Source organism: Alexandromys fortis, unplaced genomic scaffold (genome assembly GCF_014885135.2).
Source record: "Alexandromys fortis isolate MF-2015 unplaced genomic scaffold, M_Fortis_MF-2015_v1.1 scaffold_58, whole genome shotgun sequence".
Classification (NCBI taxonomy): domain Eukaryota; kingdom Metazoa; phylum Chordata; class Mammalia; order Rodentia; family Cricetidae; genus Alexandromys; species Alexandromys fortis.
In genome coordinates this window covers 4600031-4623050 of record NW_026067940.1, presented here as the reverse complement: position 1 = coordinate 4623050, position 23020 = coordinate 4600031, and the positions used below count along the sequence as shown (strand labels likewise).

The 23020-nt window shown below is 53.5% G+C and overlaps 2 protein-coding genes across 3 annotated transcripts; both read left to right on the top strand.

The window, feature by feature from the left end:
* Positions 1–4464: 4464 nt before the first annotated feature.
* Positions 4465–11679, top strand: Chi3l1 (chitinase 3 like 1). 2 transcript variants are annotated; one of them, XM_050147877.1, is made up of 10 exons: positions 4465–4551; positions 4821–4850; positions 5855–6056; positions 6441–6497; positions 7286–7436; positions 8462–8583; positions 9552–9675; positions 10180–10362; positions 10874–10990; positions 11141–11679. In XM_050147877.1, exons 1-10 carry the CDS (start codon positions 4503–4505, stop codon positions 11279–11281), a joined length of 1176 nt encoding a protein of 391 aa, XP_050003834.1. In that variant the 5' UTR covers positions 4465–4502; the 3' UTR covers positions 11282–11679. The 2 variants fall into 2 exon arrangements, with proteins under 2 accessions (XP_050003834.1, XP_050003833.1); XM_050147876.1 differs by having other exon boundaries at positions 4481–4569.
* Positions 11680–14984: 3305 nt separating this feature from the next.
* Mybph (myosin binding protein H) lies at positions 14985–22982 on the top strand. The gene is made up of 9 exons (XM_050147602.1): positions 14985–15252; positions 15340–15474; positions 16131–16298; positions 18590–18678; positions 18969–19164; positions 19340–19479; positions 19970–20129; positions 21202–21338; positions 21455–22982. Exons 1-9 carry the CDS (start codon positions 14985–14987, stop codon positions 21698–21700), a joined length of 1539 nt encoding a protein of 512 aa, XP_050003559.1. The 3' UTR covers positions 21701–22982.
* Positions 22983–23020: the final 38 nt, after the last annotated feature.

Here is a 23020-nt window from a genome sequence, read left to right as displayed (position 1 = left end):
GCTGTCCCTGGGCATCGGCACTCAGGTGGGTACACAGAGGATGAGCGGCCGTGGCCCTGTGCTTTTTGATTCACAGTCCATCTGAGGACTTGGGCATCCATAAAGTCTCACACACGTGCCCTGCAGTTACAGCCAGATCAGGGCTTGGGGAAATGACACAGAGTGAACTCCATCCTCCCTCCGACGCTGCCTTTCCTGGAGACAAGAAACACACAGAAGTGAGAAGGACGAGGAGGACAGACTGGCCAGAGGTGGGCGGGCCGTATTGGCCAGCATTTCTGGTGCACTTGGCTCTGTGCCCGTGTCCTCAACAGTGGTTTCCAGCATCCTTTCACTGATGCTGCTAGAGCACACAGCACGTTTGCTGTGCGTTTCAAAAGGAAAATGTCTCCCTCTGGGCTCTTGCTAAAAGATCTAAGTTCCTTAAACGAGGGTTTCTTCTGCTGTGATGCAATCCACGGCGTACACAGCACCCGTCCCTCAGGCTGCTGCCGCATCAGGCATGGGGTCCCAGAGAAAGTTGCCCAAGCATCAAGTCCATGCTGCTTGCTATACTTTATCTTTGTCCTGATTAGTTTTAAACACCAACTGGACACAGCCTACCTGAGAAGAGAGTCTCATCGAGGGTTTCCCCAGATCAGATTGGCCCGTGGGTGTGACTATAGGGGATTATCGCAACTGTTAATTGATCCGGGCAGGCCTGGCCCTCTGTGGGCAGCACCAATTCTGGGAAGATGGTTCTGGTCTATAGTCCAAGAGCCAGCAAGCACAGGTCAGTGAGCCAACAGACAGCATTCCTCCATTGCTACCACTGTGCTTCTGGTCCCTGCTGGAATTCCTGTCCAACCTCCCTCAGTGGTGGAAGCTGAAATTGCTTCCTCCTCTAAATTGCTCCAGTCACAGTATTTGTTATAGCAATAAAGAGGAAGCTAGCACAACCCTGCCTAGAGCCCATGGAACCGTAGCTGCTGAGCGCATCGGAAAACCTCCAGCCTTCCACGGCTATTCTATGTGGCATATGCAACGGCCCTGTGGTGGGGAGGAGATACGCACAAAACCCGGAAAGAAGAAGCTGGGCGTAGTTTGCTGACTGGAGCGGGGTGTGAGATGAGATGGGGGTGGCGAGCCACGAGCCCCTTAGTGAGTGAGTGCAACTGATGATGTCACCTTCACATAGGATATATGGAGTTAATAAACTGAGCTTAAGGGCTCACAGCAATCCGAACCCACGAGAGAGCTTCTAACAAAGGGAAAGATGAAGTCAAGCAGCATTGTCTTCATATCCTGGGCCACATTCTGTACTATCCTCATCAGAAATGCAAGGGAGTCTTCCTCACAGTGCCTCAAACAGGAGACACATCTTAGTGGCTACCATTGCTGTCAATCATCTTAGATTCAAAAGAAGCCTTAAAGAAACCTTTGTTTCAAAAGAAGCCTGTCACCTTAAATAAACCTTTGGTGAACTTTGCCGCTCAGAGTCTAATTCAGGACCGGCCTTCTTGCGTGGTTATTTACAGCATAGAGCTAGAAGGTTTGGGGTGGGATGGGGGGGGCATGGAGAGAGTCCTCAAGGGAAGGCTAAGAATCTGTCCTGAATAACATCTAAGAGAGATAGATGGTGGGGGCTACCTTTCCCTGGGGTGCTGGGCAAAGGTTAAGCACTGTTAAAGCACCTTTAATAATCTTAATGCCACTTTTTGTGTTAGCGATTAATTCCTTATTGCAAGAGAAGTCCTCCACCTAATGCTAATTCTCCTGTAAAGAAGCCAAGATATTAGGGGACCTGGACATTCGACTCCCTGATTAGCAGCTGTTGGCTTTCTCCTTGCTGTCCTGTCTGCCTTGAGCAAAAAGACTGCCAGGCTAAAAGCCAGACAGAAAGGAGGGGTGTGGTAATCCCCGCCTTTAATCCCAGCTCTCCCGAGACAAAGACGGGAGGGTCTCTGTGAGTTCAAGGCCAGCCTGGTCCACTGTAGTAAGTACCAGGACAGCCAGGGCCAGACAGTGAAATCCTATATAAACAAATAAGAAAGCTAGTCTACCCTCATGCTCGCCCGGCCATTCTGAAGCCTTCACAGACACCTCCATAAGAGTTCACAGTGCTTGCAGTTGACTGTTTTGACTCCTGGAGGCCCAGTGTCAGTCAGAGCTATTTCAAACAATTTGTTGTGTATCAGACATTTTTTGCCTCTAGATGACCCAACAACCATCTCCACCTCATCAACAAAGGAACGCTTCCCCTCCTGGCCTAGCTGTGGGATTCTTTTCTCGTGAAACCTCAAACTCCCATTGCCTGTAAGGTGTGCTACGATGTTCCAAACATAGGCCCTGCCTATATGTCGCTGTTCAGGAGTCGGCGAGGAGACACCTTGCTGAGCTGCTCTCACTGCTGCGACTTTAGGCCCAGCAAAGGCTTCTCTTGAGTGTTCTTTTCTTATCGACCTTTAGTGGTCTGGGCTGAGCTGGAGGCACAAGAAAAAAGCAGCAAAGACATCAGGGCAGCAGAAATGGGGCAGCCGAGGGGCGGCGGCAGCAGCAGGCAAGCCCAAGAACTAGCTGCTTAGCAGAAGACGAGGTGGGGCTGAGCAGCAAGTGGCCGGCTGCCTGAGAGCTGAGGTAAAACTGAGAGAGACAGCGAGCAGCGCAGCAAAGCAGGGTGGTGGGAATGAAGAGATGGGGAGCTGGGAGGCTGAAGCTGTGGAGAACCAGAAGAAAGACACTGCAAGCCTGGTCCCTGGAAGAGTTCCAAAGAGCGGGTAAGCCTGTAGAGCCGCGGCTCTACAGCCACAACCAGGATGCGAAACACAACTGCTGCCAACAGCTGAGAAATCTTGATGCCCAGGTCTGCCAGGAAGGTGTGATGCTGGCTGCTGCTGTCGAGTCTGACTTCCTGGGTTGGCACAAGGGCTGTAACACCTGGAGAGCTGAGAGCCCCTGTCCTGGAGTCCTGAGGAGAGCTGTGGTGTTTAGAAGGTCCCACCTGTGGCTTTTCCTGATTGCTGACACCGTGGCTTCTCTGGCAAAAGGCCAGCACTGGAAGAAGCGCTTGCCTACCAAGGGTTTCTATGCAGGCAGAGTGTGGGGATCTGAGAGAGCTGACCATGGCATCACCCCTACGTAGTGGGACTATAGACACCAGAGGATGTGAATGAGAAGCCCTCTCTCTAATCCATCCTGGCCCTGAGTTCTGACTTTTTCACTCACTGTCTACTAACTGTACATTATATCTGGTCTGTAAAGGATGGAATTATTCTGGATCTTTGTCCCCATCTCTAGGGGAAAAAAGGGGTGCTCTTAAACAGCTCACAGAGTGGCCTGAGAAGCATCTTTGTCTGTTTTTGTTGTTGTTGCAGCCATTAGGTCTTTCGGGTTTTGTGAGGGGTTTTCCTTTGTTTGTTTGTTGTTGCTGCTGTTGTTTAGGTGACCATGGCAGGATACACCAGCAACCCCGGCACTAACATGGTTGGTACGCTTGTGTCCAGCCTGAGCTACATCTTGATGCTTGTCTTAGAAAAACAACCTTGGAAAATTAAATGCCTTTTGTGAGGGCCGAGGGTGGAGGCCGGGGCTGGGCAGAGCAGAGCACCTAAGCTTTCCTTTCTGAACCTAAGCTGCTAAGAGCCCCTGGGAGCCACTGTAGCATTTAGAGGTGGGGGTGCCTCACTGCGTTTGGGTTTCAAAAGCATCACTGAGAGGAGAGACTACTCATCTGGGAGCCTGCCGCCGCTGCTCCCGGGAGAATCCACCCCACCACTGGCCATTATTGCCCTGTGTTTGCCCTGCGTCTCTTCACCACAGTCTTGGGCTTACATGGGAGCCTCTCTCGCTCTCTCTTCTGCACTGCATTCGAAAGAGGGGGCAGCAGCCTTAAGGGCTCAGGGCCTTCTCAGGAATTTCTCTCTCCTCTCCCATTTTCCTATATTCAATAATCAGCAATTGCTAAGGGGGGAGGGGAGTTAGGACCCTTCCCCAGTCCCCAAGGTTCTCTGGTCCTTACCTAGACTCCGGCCAAGTATGCAAACAGCCAGGAAGCCGAGAAAATCTGAGGGGAGGCCAGGCAATATAATGGTGGCCTTGTTTGGGTGCCAGGACTTACATAACCCAACTGTGCCTGCTTCAGCCTGATGGAGGGCCTGGATGGAAGACCAGAACCACAGATGAGAGCTGCCAGGAAAGGTGGGGGCATACTGGCAAGAAGCAAGTGGCAGGAAGGCTTTGGAGATGTGACGGTCACGCCCAGGGAGGCCTCGATCATCACCCACATGGCCCTTCAGCTGGCAGGTATGGCAAGACCTGGCCCAAGGCTTTCAAAACTCCAGGGTTTCCCAATCTCCTCTACTGTTCCCGCCTCCACTGGCCAGCAATTGGGTTTACACACAGTTCAGTTCCTGTAAGGAGGATTGTTTGGGGTGTGGGGAGTGGAGTGGGATGGGTATAAGAAGGAAGTGTGAAGCCTGGGGAAGAGACCCTGTCTAGGAAGCTGGGTACCAGGAGAGGCCACCATGCCCAGCTCTGCTGAAGCCAGGATGGGTGTGAGGGTGGCGGTGACAGGTCTCTGGGCTGGGTCAGGTGGGACTGGAGATATTCAGTCCAAAGGGGTCAGACTGCTCAGCTCCTGCACAGGGGGCCCAGCCTTCTACCCACTGGAGGCGGGGGGGGGGGGGGGAAGAGCCAGGGGCAGGTAGAGAGAGCAAAACTTGAAAGGGAGGAAGGAAAAGAAGGGCACTTGGTGGTAATGCATCCCCTTGCCTGGGGAGGGGGCAGGAGGAAGAGCAGTCGCCCTTCTCTGCCCCCAGATCTGACCCTGGATTTCCCCCCAGGTTTTGCGGTCCTGATGCTGCTCCAGTGCTGTGAGTACCCGCCCCCCCCCAACCCCTCCTGGAGGAGGTCGTAGCACAAAAGAATACTCCGGGTTTCTTCTGCAGCTCACAGGGCTTGGGGATACTTGTTGAATAAGGTGATGGTATACGTTATGTATGTTTTGTCTCCACTCTTCCATTTATTTGAACTTTTTCAAAACAACAAACTTAAAAAGACTCAGATTCCATGAAGACTGCTTCAAACTGCCCTAGGGAACAGCTATCAGGAGCCACAGGAATGAGTGAGGCCCACTGTTTCCTTCCATGACTCAGTGGCTAAGAGGAATTTCATCTAGAGTAAGAGGAATTCGAGTTAGAACAAAGGAAGACCTTCCCAGGCCCTGTGATAAGGCGCCCTAGTTTGGGGACTGCCATCTGGTCACTCCCACCTAGAGACAGAGAGTGGCTAGACAAAGCCACTCTCTAATCAAAGACCCCACTGTAGGGTTGTGTTAGGAACAAAACTCCCAATCAAGCCAAATCAAAACGAGTCAAATTAAGAAATATCCAGGTTTAAAGGGAGTTCTGTGCTCTCGGGTGGCCCCGAGGGGGAACCGGGAAGCCGCCGAGTGACCCCGACCACCACCAGGAGAAATAAAAAGGGACCACGTGTTCCTCTTTGGGGGGCTCATTTAAATACCCTGGGGAATGGCCTGCTGGGATTTGGAGTCCAGACCAGGCCTGGGGGCTGGGATAGATGCAAGGGGCTGGGGCCTACGCTCCCAACTTGACAGGTTGGGCTGCAGGCAGGGCATCTTTTGACCCTGGATGGCACAGTCAGGCCTCTGTCTCTTTTGGAAGGCACCACCTCCAGGAAGTCCTCAGTCCTTGGGCTGAGTCACACCATTCCCACAAATCAGCTTGCATCAGGCAGGGAGGTTGGCCCCGCTCCTTTCCTTTAAAGATTTTTCATTTTGCTCAACACTCTGTCCCCACCCCCAGCCCACACCTCCACACCACAGCGGTGCTCAGTCCCACCCAGATTTCTCCTTCAGGCTCTGCCTACAAGCTGGTCTGCTACTACACCAGCTGGTCCCAGTACCGGGAAGGCGATGGAAGCTGCTTCCCAGATGCCATCGATCACCTCCTATGCACCCACATCATCTACAGCTTTGCCAACATCAGCAACAATGAGATTGACACATGGGAGTGGAATGACGTGACACTCTATGGCACGCTGAACGCACTTAAAACCAGGTGGGGTCACAAGCTGGCCAGGAGAGGGGAGGAGGGGCAGGTAGCTCGGCTGGTCCTAGGGTAGGACATCTTCGTACAGGAGGACAGTGACCCAAGGACCCTCCTGGGGAAGGATTGTGGTGGGGTGGCCTTGGCTTCAGGGGGAGGGTACCCTGGGTGGGTGATGCTGGGATGGTCACAAGGTGATGGGGCACAGCACTGAGGCTCAAGGAAGGGGCCTCTCACCCCCACCACAGCTCTGCGCCTAGAACACCAATGTCAGAGGCAGGCGCCTAACCCAGCCCCCTGTAAGCCAGAACTCCTCTGTGGGCTGCAGGTACGGGGTCTGCGACATCATGACAGCTTCTCTCCACCCCCTTCTCTCTCCACTATCCTGCCCCACAGAAACCCCAACCTGAAGACCCTCCTGTCTGTTGGAGGATGGAACTTTGGCTCTCAAAGGTAGGACTCATTGCTGGGGCGATGGAGTAGAGCCAAGGCTCGAAGGTGAGGGTTATGGTTGCTCAAGTCTAGCAGGGCACTGAGGCCTCAGTGGTGGTTGCCTTATATGTATTTGAAAAAAAAAATAGGGCCAGAGAAGGAGAGGGATTTAGCAAAAAGAAAAAAATCACAAAATGCTTATTTGTTTTCTGCAATTTTTTTTTGATAAGTTGCCAGGTTTGCCTCAAACTTACTACATAGTCCAAGCTAGCCTCAAACTTTGGACAATTCTCCTGCCTCAATCCCCAAATACTGGGATCGTGGGCATGTGCTAGTGTGCCTAGCTCTTGCAAAGCTCTTATTACTATTTCTTAGGCATAAAAACAACTTCCAAGTTACTGCCATGAAGGCTGGGTGGGGTGGGAAGGAAGCAATGGGGGTGGAGAGGGTTGAGACCGTTAGTGCGGCCTTGGAGTCATCAGAGCAGAGCCAGGGCAGTGAGGGGGCTAGAAGGCCACCAGGACGCTTCTCTGCTGTTATGCCAACCACAGCATTGGGTGTTACAGTTACCCCATTTTACAGACAGGCAGGTGTGACTCAGGTTGCAACCTGCTCAAAATGGCAGGCCAGTCTGGGACACTAGGAATATCTGGCCCATTCTAAGTTCCCAGCCTGGTGCTGTCCCCAGAATGTTCTCCTAGATCTGGCAGTTCAAGCCCCTGCTCCCAAGTTCTGGAAATCCTAGTGTATGATGGACAGGGTATCTGGCATATGAGTGCCCAGCTCATTCTGTGGTGGTTTTGTTCTAGATTTTCCAGGATTGCCTCCAACTCTCAGAGACGCAGGACCTTCGTCAAGTCGGTTGCCCCATTCCTGCGGGCTCATGGCTTTGATGGGCTAGATCTTGCCTGGCTCTACCCTGGTTCAAAAGACAAGCGGCATCTCACCACCCTCATCAAGGTGCTTGGCATAGGGCAGAGGTGTGGGGGGAGCATCAGCATGGGGACGAACCTCCCAGGGATGTGCAGAAGGGCTTCAGCAAGGAAGACATGTTCGAACCACTGTGGGTGGTGGGGGCAGAGTCCTAAGAGGCCAAAACCAGTGGCTGAGCAGGGTGCCCACTCTACATGACCTACTGCCCACTAAGTGAGGTGTCCATTGTCGAATGTCCAGTCCCAAACTGATGCCACCAGCTAACCAACATGCACTGAGGGTCAAGTCCCTGCAGTTTTCAGAGGCAGAGAAAAGCTGTCAACAAACCGCCTGCAGGACCAGAGTGGATCCCTGTGACCTTGTAACTTCGTGTAAAACAAAATGCAGACTGAGAGACACTTATCTTCCAAGGTCATCACCCACAATATGGTGTCCCCAGGACAGGTGTGCATAGGTTTTGAGGATGATATTAGTCCAAACCATATTGTGGGTTTATATACAAATATATATGTGCAAGTTTGAGTGTGTGTGTGTGCATGTGTGTGTCTGTGTGTAGGGAGGTAAACATGCACGTTCAGGGATGCATACACATATATACAAAACATGTGGAAGCCAAACTCAAGTGTCATTCAGGCACTCTCCACCTTGTTTTATTCTTCTGAAATAAGGGTTCTCCTTGGCCTGGAACTTACAAGTAGAGTACACTGGCTGGCCAGCAAACCCCGGGGACCGGCCTGCCTCTGTTTCCCCGGTGCTGGGGTTACAAGCATGCATGCTGAGCCTAGCTTTTTACTCTTTTCACGTGGGTTCTGGGAGTCAAACTCAGGACCTCATACCTTACAGACAAAGCTATTTCCCCAGCCCTCCGAACATTCTAGCAAAAGCACGGGTGTCCTGAAGAAGGGACTGGGGCAGACTCCTCATTCTGCCTGAACGCACACAGCTGTGGGGGAGGTCAGCAAGACACCCGCCCAGCCAGGGCCTTGGTCTCCCCACATCAGCCTCTCTCATGTGCCTGCTCCCTTTTGCTTCCCTGCTTGCCTCCCACCCAGGAACTGAAGGCCGAATTCACAAAAGCAGTCCAACCCGGGACAGAGAAACTCCTGCTCAGCGCAGCTATGTCAGCAGGGAAGGTGGCCCTTGACAGTGGCTACGACATCGCCCAGATATCCCAGTGAGTCTCCTGCCCTGGCAGCACCTCCCGAAGCCTCTGCCGGCAACACTTTTCCCCACCTGCCCTAGCATCCCATGAGACTCAGGAGTTCCAAAATGATCCATAGACGTTAGCAAGTCTCTCCCCTCTCCATGACTCGGTTTCCCCACAATGAGCCCTATACTTCCTTTTCCACTTGGAATGCTGTTGGCTAATTGAGAGCCCGGCTATGGGTGAATTTTGAAAGTGGTAGTGAATTGTAGTGTGTACCTGACACTCCAGGGTTCTCTCTCCCTGCTAAGCCCAGCAGAGCACTAGATCCAGGAGGGGCAACCGACAGCAAGAGAGCATTGTGTGTCAGAATGCAGAGGGAGGCAGCTCCCTTTCCTTTCACCCAGATCGGTCTCCTTACACAGGAGTTTGAACTGCCAACAGTCAACTCTCCCGAAGGCTCAGGCAAGTCACGGGAAACACAGTAATAAGGAGCAAGGATCTTCGTTCTTCTTTAGAACCTTAGGGATATAGTTAGTCCACTGTTTCAAATGTCCCATGGGGAAGAGGGGGTGCACCCATTTGTTCCAAGTCTCCAAAGCTCACACTGCTGCCTTATGCCTACAGTCCCTTCTCCGTAGGGTTATTGAGCACTCCCTACCCATGAGTGAATGTAGGCTGAGCCAGCCTTTGATACCGCTCTTTCCACGGCACTTTCAGCCGGCTTTTGCTAGGAGTAGAGGCGGAGGTGCAGCAGAGAACAGCTCCCACACATGCGTGCATGTTCTCTCCCTCAGGGCACCACCAGGACCAGAGCCTGCACCGGGGAGTGGCTCCGGAGAAGTGGGCTTGTAGGCAGAACGGCAGTCTCTGGAGCTCCTGGCTTTGGGTCAATGTCCTGTTTCTCAGATGCTTGCTTCCCACATCCTACTGGGCCTTGGCTGTGAAGTCAAGAACATTCCTAATTTCCCACCTCACCTCTGACTCCTTTTCCTTAGACACCTGGATTTTATGAGTCTCATGACCTATGATTTTCATGGAGCCTGGCGCCAAACCACAGGACACCACAGCCCTCTCTTCCGAGGCCAAAAGGACACTAGTTCGGACAGATTCAGCAATGTGGTGGGTTCCTGGAAGGCATGTGGGAGGGAGTCACAAAGCCCTGGCCCCTGCCTGTGTGCGTACAGCCGCCCTTCTCTCTTTCCCTACATTCCTTGCAAAATAGGTTATGAAAGTCATTTCACAGATGGGGAAACTGAGGAAAGCCTTGCTGGGTAGACTGAATGAAGGCAAGAGGGGAGCAGAACAAAGAGGGGTTGGGGACTTAGAGGCTGGAGTCTAGCTTCAGTCTGTCGTTTACCCAGCGTGCACCCCGAGCCAGCCAGCCAATTTCTGTGCCTGTCACACATTAATAATCCCTTCTTATGCCTACAAGGAGCTTTTCAAGAACAAACCTTTAAAAATCATTTTTTTTAACCAGCATTATCAGTTCCCAGAGGGACGGGGATTCCCGGGGGCACTGTGTAACTGTCACCGTACCTGTCAAGGCAGCGGTATTAACTGCACAGCCCGATCTGCACACCGCCCAGCCCAGCTAATCATTCCCGTGCCTCTGCCTCACCCCAGGACTATGCCGTGGGGTACATGCTGAGGCTGGGAGCCCCAGCTAGCAAGCTAGTGATGGGAATCCCCACCTTTGGGAGGAGCTTCACTCTGGCATCTTCTGAGATGGGGGTAGGAGCTCCAATCTCAGGACCAGGATTACCAGGCCGGTTCACCAAGGAGAAAGGGGTCCTCGCCTACTATGAGGTAGGTAATGGTGTTGCTTCACGGGCTGGCTCAGGGAAGAGGGGCCTCCCTCACCACAAGCACTTTTTCCTTTGGGAATAAAAACATGCTCGTTTGCCCTAGCATTCCCTAGGAAGACACGGGAGAGCTTAAGTCTTTGATATTTCTGAAAGCCTCCAGCAGGCACCAAGCTCCTGGAATATTCCTCTGGCCTCAGACCTGGGGTCTTCATTCTAGTCCAGAAAAAGCAATGGTCTCCGTAGGTGTAGGCCTCTGAAGCGCCACGTGGTCTGGGGCCTGCCCTGGAGCAGCTCACTTTCCTCACAGCTCGGTTTAAGGGGAAGGAAGCCATCAGATCTTTAAAGCCCTCAGGCTACAGCAGCTGAACTCTGGGGTATTTGCATCTGTTTTTCATAAATTTGCATGAAGCTTGCAGCCTGTAGCCTCAGGAGAGGAAGGCTACAGACTGAAGGGTGACTGCTAGCGACCTGACAAGCCACCCACACCACCCCCTGCCCTGTTCTCTACACAGATCTGTGATTTCCTCAAAGGAGCTGACGTGCACAGAATCCTTGGCCAGCAGGTTCCCTATGCTACCAAGGGCAACCAGTGGGTGGGGTATGACGACCAGGAAAGTGTCAGAAACAAGGTAGGTTTCCCAGAAGCCACACCCCAGAACCTAGAAGGCCAGAGCTGAGCCTGGGTGTGTGCAGATCCTTTGGGGAAGGGTTCCAGAGCACAGTTCCCCCACGCCTCACCCAGAGAACCCACCCTGCCTGCTCTGGACCTCCTCCACCAGGTGCAGTACCTGAAGAGCAAGCAGCTGGCAGGAGCCATGGTGTGGGCGCTGGATTTGGACGACTTCCGGGGCTCCTTCTGTGGGCAGAACCTACGCTTCCCGCTCACCAACGCCATCAAGGAGGCACTTGCTAAGGCTTAGCTCTCTCTTTCTCACATGGCACCCCACACGAGCCACTACATTGAGGTTTGGGCTCAGCCCGGGTGAACAGAGAAGCAGGATAGGACAGTGGGGTCGTCAGAGCCACGGTGTGAGACCAGGTTCAGCACATCTGGGTTGAGGAATGGAAATTCTCAGATGCTAAGCCCAGCACAAAGGATTTTCTCCAACTCCCCTTTCCTTCGGCGCTCCTGACCAAAGGACACCATTTTGGCACGTTATACCATCAAGTAGGCAAACATCTTACATGATACAGTGGCCATACTAATTATACCTTCTGCAAAGCCCAACTTGAAACCTTCAGCTAGGAACATAATCACATCTCTATCCCACTTCCCTTTCCTAATTCCCCAGCTGCTCAATAAAGCACAAGAGCTTAACAGTGTGTCTCTCTCATTTTGGTCATCTCCATGGGTACATGGGACCATGGCACCCACCTCCCCTGTCTTTTCTGGATTCCTTTTTCTGAGGCTTGGATATCAGAGCTGACAGAAGTGAGGTCTTGATGCCCTGTGCTGGGCCCTAAGGAGCCTCAACGGGAGGTGCTTTCCTCAGGCGGGGTGGAAATTCAGACTTTCCCCAAGCATGGCTGGCAGCAATCCAGATACTAAAACCCTTGTTCTTGTTCTGCAGACTTCAAAACTAAGTTCCTTATGGATAGAGACTGTTGCAGGGCTTTGAACCGAAGACCTTTTACCTAGCACGTGTCTTCTGATCCTCTAAAGGTGTTGAGAAACAACCACAGAATATGGTTAGAATGTGCAGGAACCCAGAACGTTAAGGCCAGCAAGGAAGGTACCCTTTCACGCACCCTTCCTGCTGTCCAGGGCTGGGTCTCTCCAGACCCTTGAGAGTTGGCCTTCTAGCCTCCCACTCCTAAGTGCCCCACAGTTCATTATCTTAAAGGCAGTCCACCCAGCCGCTGGACTGAGGCTGTCAACCGTCCAGTGTTGTCCTTGTCCCCAGCTCAGTCCTTGGCTCACTCCCCCTGCACACCACTCCCTCGGCTCGTGAGGAGATCAGATCTTCTTTGCCCCAGCTGACCTGAGACAGCAGGTGAGGAAGATGGAATAGCATTGGCTCAGAAGACAAGCCTTTGTGAGGAGGGGATGCTCCGACCAGGGTCTCAGGAACTGCCAGGAGCCCGGATGTGACTTTATTCAGGGAACCTGGATAGGATGCATTCTAAACCTGCTGAATTCCATCTGCGGGTTCTTTGACTTTTGGGGATCATCTGACCTGGGATAATCATTAGATGGCTAATGTTGGTGACTCAGTATTGAGGTGTAAAGAAGCCAACACCAATCTGTGGCCCTGAAATCTGAACCAGCTTGAACCGGGCACATGCAACTATTTCCAAGGTTACCACTCTGCTAAAGGCAAGGTGCTAGGCCAGGATCGTAGGGGTAGAGCAAACCTGGCATTTCATGCTGGCTCGTGGGCCAAGCAGTCCCCAAATCCTGCCCACGGTCCACCTTACCACACAAGGCCTCTGGAACTTCAGGGCTGTGAGCTACCCTGTTTCCTGAGGTTCCCCCCCCCTTCTCCCAGTTTGGGACAGGTTCTCAGGGCTGACTCAGGGTCCTGCCGAGTTAGTCACATTCGCTTATAGCTGCAGAGTCAGAAGCCAAAGTGGAGATCGGGTCTCCCTATCCAGCACAACACTGAGTCACCTCCCAGAGGCCACGGATGCCCAGGCAGAGTTGGACCCTTAGGCTCCTCAGGCTCTCCGCGGACACTCCATACGAAGACAGTTGGGGCTGAGAGGCAGCCATACTGCTCTGCCCCGACCTCATGAAGAGGGACAGCCAGGATGCTGTTGACAGCCCTAAATAAATTACACATCCATTTATTCCTAAATTGCGGGATACACCATGCCTGCTTAAGAGTGAGAGAGAGTCATCTAATTTAAAGAGCTTCTATGTATCAAAGGGGAAACCTCAGCGACACTTTGAAGCCTCTACCGTCATGGGCGTCCTTGTCCCCTCTCCCAAAGGCTGTCATTTTAGGCTAACCTTGGCCTTGCCTTCCTTTTTTTATTTGGCATACCAACTATGGATGCATTTGGAAAATTGAGGCTTCACAGGGCTCTGGGTTTGGATTTCAAGGACAAAGTGATCCCCGTGTTTCTGTGATTCACCCTTTGGTGTGTGAGATCGGCTGGGGTACCCCATCATCGTCAATCAAACTCCTGCTTCAAAACTGTGTAACCGCGCCAGTGGCTCATCCACCCCCTGTTCAAAGACTACAGAGAGTCTCATCCACGTCTCCTGGGAGTCCAGCGGTGGATGCCCAGAGTCACCCACTAGGCACATGGTCGTTGCCACCAATGCCCTGCCTCATTTTCCAGTCTTTGCTCTGATCCACACTCCCACCCACAGTGAAAATTTTGGCTTGTTCCCCCTCCTTCCCGACACAAGGTATTTATTTTCCGGATTTCAAATTATGACCAGTCCTAACATCTGCTTGAATAAATGAATCAGGGACTGGAATTCATCTGAACCTGCTCCATTTTCTACCCTGGGGGAGTCTATGCCTCTGTCCCTTTTTGAAGAGTCTGAGAAATTTAAGCCTGTCTGTCTTATCCTCAAGGGTGGGGGTTCTCAGTAGGCCTGGGGATTGGTGAAAACAGGGGCTTCCCAGCCTTGCCACAGAAACAGGAAGAGGCTTACTTGGTCCCTGCTATGGTCTGAACGCTCCCTCTAACGCTCCTCTATTGTCACTAATGGTCTTAAGACGTGGGGCCTTTAAAGAAGTGATTAGGCCATGGGACAGTTCCCTTGTAAGTAAATTAATGTCACTATTAAGGAGTGGGTTATTTATATCCAGAGTGGGAACTGGATAAAAGGCATGATTTAGTCTGTTTTCCTGTCTGGCTTACCCATTCTCTGTGTTCCGGCTCAGCACAAAACTCCTCACTGGATGCGGAGGGGCATGTTCTTGGACTCCTGGGCCTCTGGGGCCGAGAGGAAAGGGCCCCTCCATAGTTTATAGTTCACAGCGCTTATGGTTTGGTGCTGCAGTGAGACCAACCGAGAGAGTCCCTTCCTAGGAATCACACTGGAGCACCTGCCTCTGGCCAGCCTCACCTTGGGCATCTCAGTTTATGCCTCTCCAGAGTCCATGGGTGGGTGGAGTCTTAGCATCACACAGTCCCCATGAGAGTCCCCAGAGACTGGGGGACCAAGGCAGAGTGAATAGGTAAAAGCAGGAGGGCTCACAAGGAGGGCTGGTTCAAGTGTTCTTAATTCCAGGCTCCGCTCCATGGACATGCGGGCCCAAGGGGTCCCTGAGGAAACCAGACTCATGAAACTGACTTGATCTCCTTTTCCAAATGGCCAGTCTCATTACCCAAGCCCAGCGATGTCCCAGTTTACCTATCTATGCCCTCTCTGTCTGGGCACTGGCACCCTGGCTGTGAGGTCTAGCTGGGGTGATGGCGAGGTAGTATGTTCCTCAAGGGGCCCTTGTGGTTCCTCCCCCAGAGCTATTCCTGGCCTGGGAGCTCCCTGCCCCCCTGTCCCCCTGCCTGACCTGACCCCACAGCTGGGAATGGTGTGCTAGGGGTGGGGCAGACCCTGCCTATATAAGCCTGGACCTAGGTCTCTCGGGCACTCTGGAAGCTCAGACCTGCAGCTGACCCACCAAACACTCCAGCGTGACCCCCTCCCCAACCAGCTCAGAAATGACAGGAAAAACCAGCTCTGAGGCTTCTGTCTCCAGTCCAAGTGAGACAGCCACCTCTGAGGCTTCTGTCTTGAATCCAAGCGAGACAGCGCCTGAGCCTGCCCAGGTGCCCACCATGGAGTCTTCTGGAGAGGTGGTAGCATCAGAGTCCACGGGGCAAGAGCAGGCTCCAGAGCCACAGAAGCCTGACTCTCAGGCACTGGACCCCGAAGCCCCTGAAGCTCCTGCCATACCCGCAACCGCTAAGCCTGAACCTCCAAGTGAAGGTGACTAGAAGGCGGGGGCAGGTGGAGAAGGGAGGCAGGTATGCAGGGAGGGGCTCCTCGTCTCACCCTCATTTCCCCCTCTCTCAGATGTCCCCAGTGCCCCACTGCAGCTGACCTTGGAGGATGTGAGCCAGAGCTCCCTGACTGTGAGCTGGGAGCCCCCCGAGAAGCTGGGGAAGCTGGGGCTTCAAGGCTATGTATTGGAGCTCTGTCGAGAGGGAGGTGAGCACCAGGCTTAGTCCTGCTTCTGTTCAGCTGAGCAGGGCTAGGACAGCAGGGACAAGCCCAGTCCAGGGAACTAGAAAGGAAGAAGGTGAGAGCAGTGGTCTTAACTACCTGGCTACCACCTCCTGCTCCAGAGGGACCTCTGCAGGAAGAGGAGCTCAGTGACCTCAGGAGACCTTCCGTCCTCCAGCTCCAAGGAGCCTCTGAGGAACAGAAGGGTGGGGCATAGATCTAATGAGACGGAAGGAGGTACTACACCTCAGAGGACTTTGGGGGGGGGTTAACCCAGGAGACAGAAAGTAGGGGATACAGAAGAGGGGACCCTAAAATGAGAGGTATGAGGAGAGCTAGGGAAAGTAGGTCTCTGACAGCCATGTTCAGCCTGGTTTCTGCCTCTACCCCTACTTTGCTTTGTGTGACTTGGTGAACACGCCCAACCTTCTCTGGCCTTCTGCATCCCCACCTCTGGCCAGCATCCCAGAGCTCTAACACCACCTGGCTTTGATGTTACTTGATGCTACAAAAGCGGGGGGGGGCAGAGACTATAGCCCGAGTAAGGTCAGCTTCTGTCCATCACCCTTGAGAAAAAAAGTCCCATGAGAAGGATGCCTCTGCCACGTCACTAAGACCCAGACTTTCTCCACTGCCCTCAGCCTCAGAATGGGTGCCTGTGAATCCCCGGCCCGCGATGGTGACCCAGCAGACGGTTCGAAACCTGGCCCTGGGAGACAAGTTCTTCCTGCGTGTGACTGCAGTTAGCTCCGCAGGGGCGGGCCCTGCAGCTGTACTGGACCACCCTGTCCACATCCAAGAGATCATTGGTAAAGCCCCTTCTTGCTTCTTGCTCACAGACTGGATGCAATGGGGAAACTGAGGCCAAGGTCAATGGGACCCAGACAGCCACTTCCCGCATCTTACACACACACATGCACAAGTCACATGCTAACGTGTCTTGCCTTGTGAAAGATTCGGGTTCTTCAGCAGCAAGAAGGAAGTCCAAGAAGTCACTTCCCTGAGTGGTCCAGCACCCCCTCCACCACCACTGCCACCAGGGAGCAGCTCCTTGCTGCCCAGAGATGAAGCTCGGGCTCCCAGCACTAGAAGCCACCCATTCTTACTTTTACCTAATCTTAATCCCTGACGTCATAGAAGCTGCCTTTCTAGTTCCTCAAACCTGGATTCTGGAACACAGGGAAGGCCCTCCATGTCCCCTGACCCTCAGCGGGAAGAGGAATCTGTGCAAAGGGTCTGTGAAGGCTTTTTCATCCCCAAAGGGCAGTGTCGCTGTGAGGACCTCGAGGCCAGCTGCTGTCCCTGTTGCTAATATTTCTATTTGCGGGGTGCGTTAGCCTTAGTCCTCTGACTCCCCTCCCAAAGCTGCTCAAGTTTCACTGTTAATGACGGTGAGTCATTTGGTCTGATCTCAGGTCTCTGGGGACAGTACAGGGCCCCAGGGTGAAGAGAGACACGGGCAAACAGGTGGTCTGAGACCTTCTCCATCTTCCTTCTCATTCCTTGAGGGATGGATGGAGGTTGGAGACAGAGCCTACATTTCCAGACAAAGTATCTGGGAAGAGAGGTGTCTTAGCCATAGGAGGGCCCAAATGCAGATTCAAGGAAACACACTGCTTTAAGATCTAAAGACATAGAAGACCAGAACCCAGACTGTCATAGCTGAGTCAAACCAGGCAGATCCAAAGGGCCTGGAGACGCCCACAGAGTGACCCAGTCTTTCAGAAGTCTGGTGCCCACACAAGACTGTTCACAGCCAACGAGCTGAGCAGCATCTGCTTCAGTGGCTTTCAAAAGCCAGGACATTATCTGGGTGAGATAGCACACACCTCCTACCGCCAAATCGGCAGCAGGAAGCCTGCGCTGACTCCAGTGTGGAGGTGCTAGGAAGTCCTCCTGGTTGGCAGAGTCCCAGCCCTTCCCCGGGGCCCTAGGAAGCTCAGACTCTGAGATGCCTCTGAGACCTGGTGTTGAAGGAGCAAGCCAGACTCAGCACCCACCTCTCCACCAAAATTCCTCTGGCTGAAGAGAAGGGGATTTCCTGGAGAGAAACTTGGGGAGGAGGCGATGAACAAGCCAGGAACAGCCGGACCTCTTATGGGCTGGGCAGGGCAGGGTGGGGGCCTTCTCCAGGATCCTCAGCTGCTCAGCTGTCCCCCCTCTGGGCCACCTGGAGCTGCCAGGCATGCCTGACCTCCTGGAGAGGTCCCTGGAGCACTCCAAACCATGAGGCTCCCAAGCCAAGTGCCTGCTCAGCTAATCCGTGGAGACACAGTGTTCCTTCTTCCTGTGCCCTCCTACATGCCACTGGCCAACTGTTGCCACCTGTTTACTGCTTAGGAGGCTCAGGCTCTGTCCCCACACCGTCCCCCAGGGACAGGGATGGCAGCTGCTGCAGCTTGCCTCGGAATGCCCAGGGATACCTGACTAGGCCACAGTCAGGAAAGTGGTTCCTACCAAAGTAGGAGGCTGACCCAAGACTTCGGGAAGAACTTACCACCATGCCACTAGGGGACCGAGAGGGCTGGAAGGGGAAGAAGCTGGGGCACCTGCTCTAGCGCCTGTGCAAAAAGCCTGAGCTTCCCAGCAGGCCTGGAGACAGAGGCTTGAGCCAGTGAGGTTCCATGTTCTCAGAAAAGTCCTGGGTCCCTGGGGTGCACTACCGAATCAGCAGGAAGCCTGCGTGCCCACTCAATCCCTCTAGGCGGACAGATGTGGAACCCGCCTCCCTCCAGGGGGAGATAGAGAGCCAGCCAGGACCATCCGGAGGTTGAGAATGCCTACACCTCAGGGTAAATCCCAGCCTGGCAAGGCTGAAGCGACAAGGGAGTGCCAGAGATACCAACCAGTTCACACTGTAGAGCCCCTGACGTCTTGGGAGCCTCTCAGTTCTCAGCAACCCAAGGGCCTTAAGGGATTTGGGTCCTTCAATCTCGGCATTGAAGGCTTTGCCCTCCTAATGAGGAGGCTGCCCAGACTCGTGGGAACATACTAAGTGGGAGCTGTACTGTCTAGCTGGCACCCACACTTGCTTTCCCCTCCTCCCTCCTCAGAAGTCCTCACTCAACTGGGCTAAGCCCAGACATCTGTTTTCATGCAGAAGCCCCCAAGATCCGTGTTCCCCGACACCTTCGGCAGACCTACATCCGCCGGGTGGGAGAGTCCGTCAACCTGCAAATCCCCTTCCAGGTAAGCCTGCCTCGCTGGTAAGATCCTGATGCATCATGAGAGGCCTGGGAATGTCAGGATTCTCACTAGAGTCTGCCTGGGATCCACTAAGATGGCTGCCTTCCCAGTTTTGCACATAACTCAACTGTGAGTGAACAGATAGCAGCCCCAGGGCAGGCCACACACTAGAAGAAAAGGTTCTGGGCAGCAACTGTGGGATCAGTAGGACAGGTTTCCCAGGCACAGCTATGGTGGGGTAGCAGTGGGGTGCTCATACCGATCTGCACTCACCCCAAGCCCATCTTTATCAGGGGAAGCCCAAACCACAGGCCTCCTGGACCCACAACGGCCATGCCCTGGACAGCCAGCGGGTGAACGTGCGCACGGGGGACCAGGACTCCATCCTCTTCATTCGCTCCGCTCAGCGCTCAGACTCAGGCCGCTACGAGCTCACTGTGCGTCTGGAAGGCTTGGAAGCCAAGGCCAACATTGACATCCTCGTGATTGGTAAAAGGGCAGAGGGAAAAGGGCTGTCTCAAAACCCTCGTCCCTCACCTTGCATCCCAGAGCAGATGGTAGGGGAAGGGAGGCTAGGGTATCGTGGCAAGTGCCAAATCGCGGGTGTGAAGACTTCATAGCGGGCCTGCTTCCCCTCACTTCCCTTCATGATCTGGTCCTGCAGAGAAGCCTGGGCCCCCGAGTAGCATCAGGCTACTGGATGTCTGGGGTTGCAATGCCGCCCTCGAATGGACTCCCCCCCAGGACACAGGCAACACAGAGCTCCTGGGCTACACGGTGCAGAAGGCGGACAAGAAGACAGGGGTGAGGCTGGCTGGGCCTTAACAAGTGTGGGAAAGAAGTGGTTCAGACTGAAAAGGCTCATCCCACTAAGGGGCTCTGGATGGAAGACTAGACCAACTACCGCTAACCGACTCCCTCCATGGTCCTAGGCGAGCTTCTACTGGGCCGCAATGGAACTATCTTATTATGTATATCAATCACCTAGGAATCTGCTAAACATAGACTCTGAGACAGGCCATTGGGGCTGGGGGCTGGGAATCCCCACATTTAAACAGTGCCCAGGTCATGAGGCTGCAAGCCTGTTAGCCACACTGTGAGTAGCGAGACTCCTGGGCTCCTATGAGGGACCCAGGAGTCCTTATCCCACTTCCAAGTCCCTCAGGCCCAGTGTTGGATGGTTCAGCCTCCCAAAGCTGGGACATGGGATGAGCCCCTCTGAGGTGAATGAGGGTAAGCAGGAAAGACAAGAACTGGGTACGAGCTGGAGGTCACCCAGCTGTTGTCCCCACAGCAATGGTTCACGGTGTTGGAACGTTACCACCCCACCACCTGCACCATCTCAGACCTCATCATTGGGAACTCCTACTCCTTCCGGGTCTTCTCGGAAAACCTGTGTGGCCTCAGTGATGCGGCCACCACCACCAAGGAGCTGGCTCACATCCAGAAGGCAGGTAAGCGGTTCTGAACCTGGGCAAGAAACCTAAGCAGGACTGGTATTCCAACATCTGTCGCTACTGCTTCTTCTGTGTCCCCTCTAGGCTTCTCCTCGGTCCCTGCTCCTTGGAACATTTGCTGTCCTTCCCCCCACTCAATAGTTCTCTGTGATATGAGTGTATGTGTGATTGTGTACACACACTGCTGTGGAGTGACCATAAATAACAGGGTGGGGACAGACAGATTTTAGCAAACACCAAAGCAAAGCCATGCAAATGAGCGGCCCCTCAGGAGGCTGTGTGCTTGTTATAAGATGCCTGTGGCTGCTAACATCACAGAAGTCACTGGGTCTCCTGCCCAGTGTCCCCAGGGGCACACTCTGAAAGGCGACATGTACATGATAGGCAGACTGGCAACCTGTAAAGACACACACCTCCCCACCCAAGACTGCTGTGGTATTTACTGTCCCCATCAGGTATCTGATCAGTGTGGCAATCGGAAACTTCGGGACCCCACCTTGACCCCTGCCTGTCCCAGATCCTCCCCACAACACACACATCAGTGACCCTAGAAGCCACACTTTTAATTATTGTCCATTTTAATTACGTTTATTTGTGTGTAAGTGTGTGTTCACATGCACGCACGCATGTGGACTCTAAGGACAGCTTATCAGGTCTCTCCTTCTACCTTCTGGGCTCCAGGATTGAACACAGGGTGGCAAGGTTGGTGGCAAGCATCCTTACCCCCTGAGCCATCTCAGTCACCCTGGAAGCCACACTTCTGAACAGCAGCCCAAGCAGCACAGCCATAAGTTTTGTGTTGAAAAGAAAGGAAAGCCACCTGGCCTCAAAGACAGACAAAAATGGAATGTGATGTTCGGTTTCTGCCTCGCTGCCTTGTGGCTCGGTTTCCCCACCCACTCCTCTCTGTTCACCTCTGACCTGCCTCAGCTCCACTCAGCTAGGCTTTCTCTGGTGCCTGACAGTTTCCATGTGTTGACCAAGTTGAGCTTCCCAAAGCTTAGGGGTTGAGGCCAGTCTTCTGAAGCCCCCTTAATGCCTATAACTTCATATTCTCGCCTGAACTCAGATATCACTGCCAAACCTAAGGGGTTTATTGAGCGAGACTTCTCAGAAGCCCCGTCTTTCACCCAGCCCCTGGCTGACCACACCTCTACTCCCGGCTACAGCACACAACTCTTCTGCAGCGTCCGAGCTTCACCCAAGGTGAGGGGCCCTGGGCTGGTGGGGCGGGCAAGGGCAGCAGGGTTGAAAATGTTGCCTGAGAGTCAGTTGCAACCCACGTTCTCACTTCATTGTCCTTCATCTGACCTTGCTTTCAGCCCAAGATCATCTGGATGAAAAACAAGATGGATATCCAGGGTGACCCAAAGTACCGCGCAGTTTCTGAGCAAGGGGTCTGCACCCTGGAGATTAGGAAGCCCAGCCCTTTTGACTCTGGGGTCTACACATGCAAGGCCATCAATGTGCTAGGGGAGGCCTCTGTGGACTGCCGATTAGAGGTCAAAGGTGAGAGTCTGAAGGTTCCCTTAGTTCCTGGCCATGGGGGACAAGTAGACTCCTCTTAGGAGAAGGACTAGATGCAACTCAAGAGTGAAAACTGGAGCAGGAGGCAGGAGTAGGGGAGCGTTATGGACAGGTTGTGTGACTTTCCAGGTGGGAAGATGTTCTAGTTGGGGATCGGGGCACTGGGGATCGAACCTCAAACCTCCCAGTTCCCTCCTGTCTTCCCCCATGGGCTAACCTGTAGGATCTCTTTCAGCCTCTGCCACACACTGAGGAGCAACATGGCAGACTGGGACAAGGAGACAGGTGAGCAGATGGACCCACTCCTTCAGCTAACTCCAGTGAGCACATGGTCGAAGAGGACACTGGGAAGGGAGAACCCACTTCCCAGGCCCAAAGCATCACTGAGGAAGAGCTAGGCAGGAAGGGAAGGCAGTAGACAGATCTGGGTACAATTTTGCAGCTAAAGTCAACTAGCACGCATGTTCAATTTGGTAAAGACAGGGTAGGGCTGGGCCACGCTGGGGAGGTCTGGAAGGGAAAAAGGTACAGCGTGGGTGGTCACAGGACAGGATCTAGCCTCGACTTTGAGTGACTATAAACATAGATATCTTCTTCGCAACTTTTTCCTCATCAGAAAAGTAGGGACCCAGCCCTTGTCCTTCCTTCTTTATTTAGTGGCTCCGAGGTTCTGGAAGAACTAGGAAGTTCTAGGGCTACACTAGGCAGAGTTCAGCCTTGAGAACTGAGCCTAAGAAAAGACAGAGAAGGGTGGAGGTGACTCTCCACCTGACCCCCCTACTTCTCTTCTGGCAGCTTGGTCACATACCAGGGCTCAGAAGGACATTGTCTGCCAGGTCCTGCAGGCCTGAGGATCGGGCCCTCAGGACCAAAATGTCTCTCCACAGATACCCAAGACCAAGACACCATAGGAACATGGAGAGGCCTCTGGTACCTGCAGGCCTCCCTCCCCCAGAAGCTGGCGTCCAGCCAGACCCAGGAGTGGGCTTGGCAGGCCTCAGGTCAGGCCTCCTGGGTACGAGAGTGCCCCAGAGGGGCAGTGACTGGTGCCCCCTGCAGAGTTGTACGCTGGGTGAGAAGCAGTCAAATAAACGTGTGTGGTGTTACAGCATGGGGCTTCTGTGGCAGTGAGTGTCGTGGGAAGATACTATGTTGCTATGCAGGGAGACACTGTCACCACAAGGAAAGTACCAACAGGAAGGGTCTCCCGATAGCACAGGACAGTTTTCAGACATGTGAACGTTCCGGATCTTGCTTCCTGATTCACAATGTGCTACCCTAACTGTGTAACTATAGCAACAGAAATACCATCTTGGAACCTTCCTTGTTCCATCTGCTCCCACACCCCTCTGCCAGCTTTC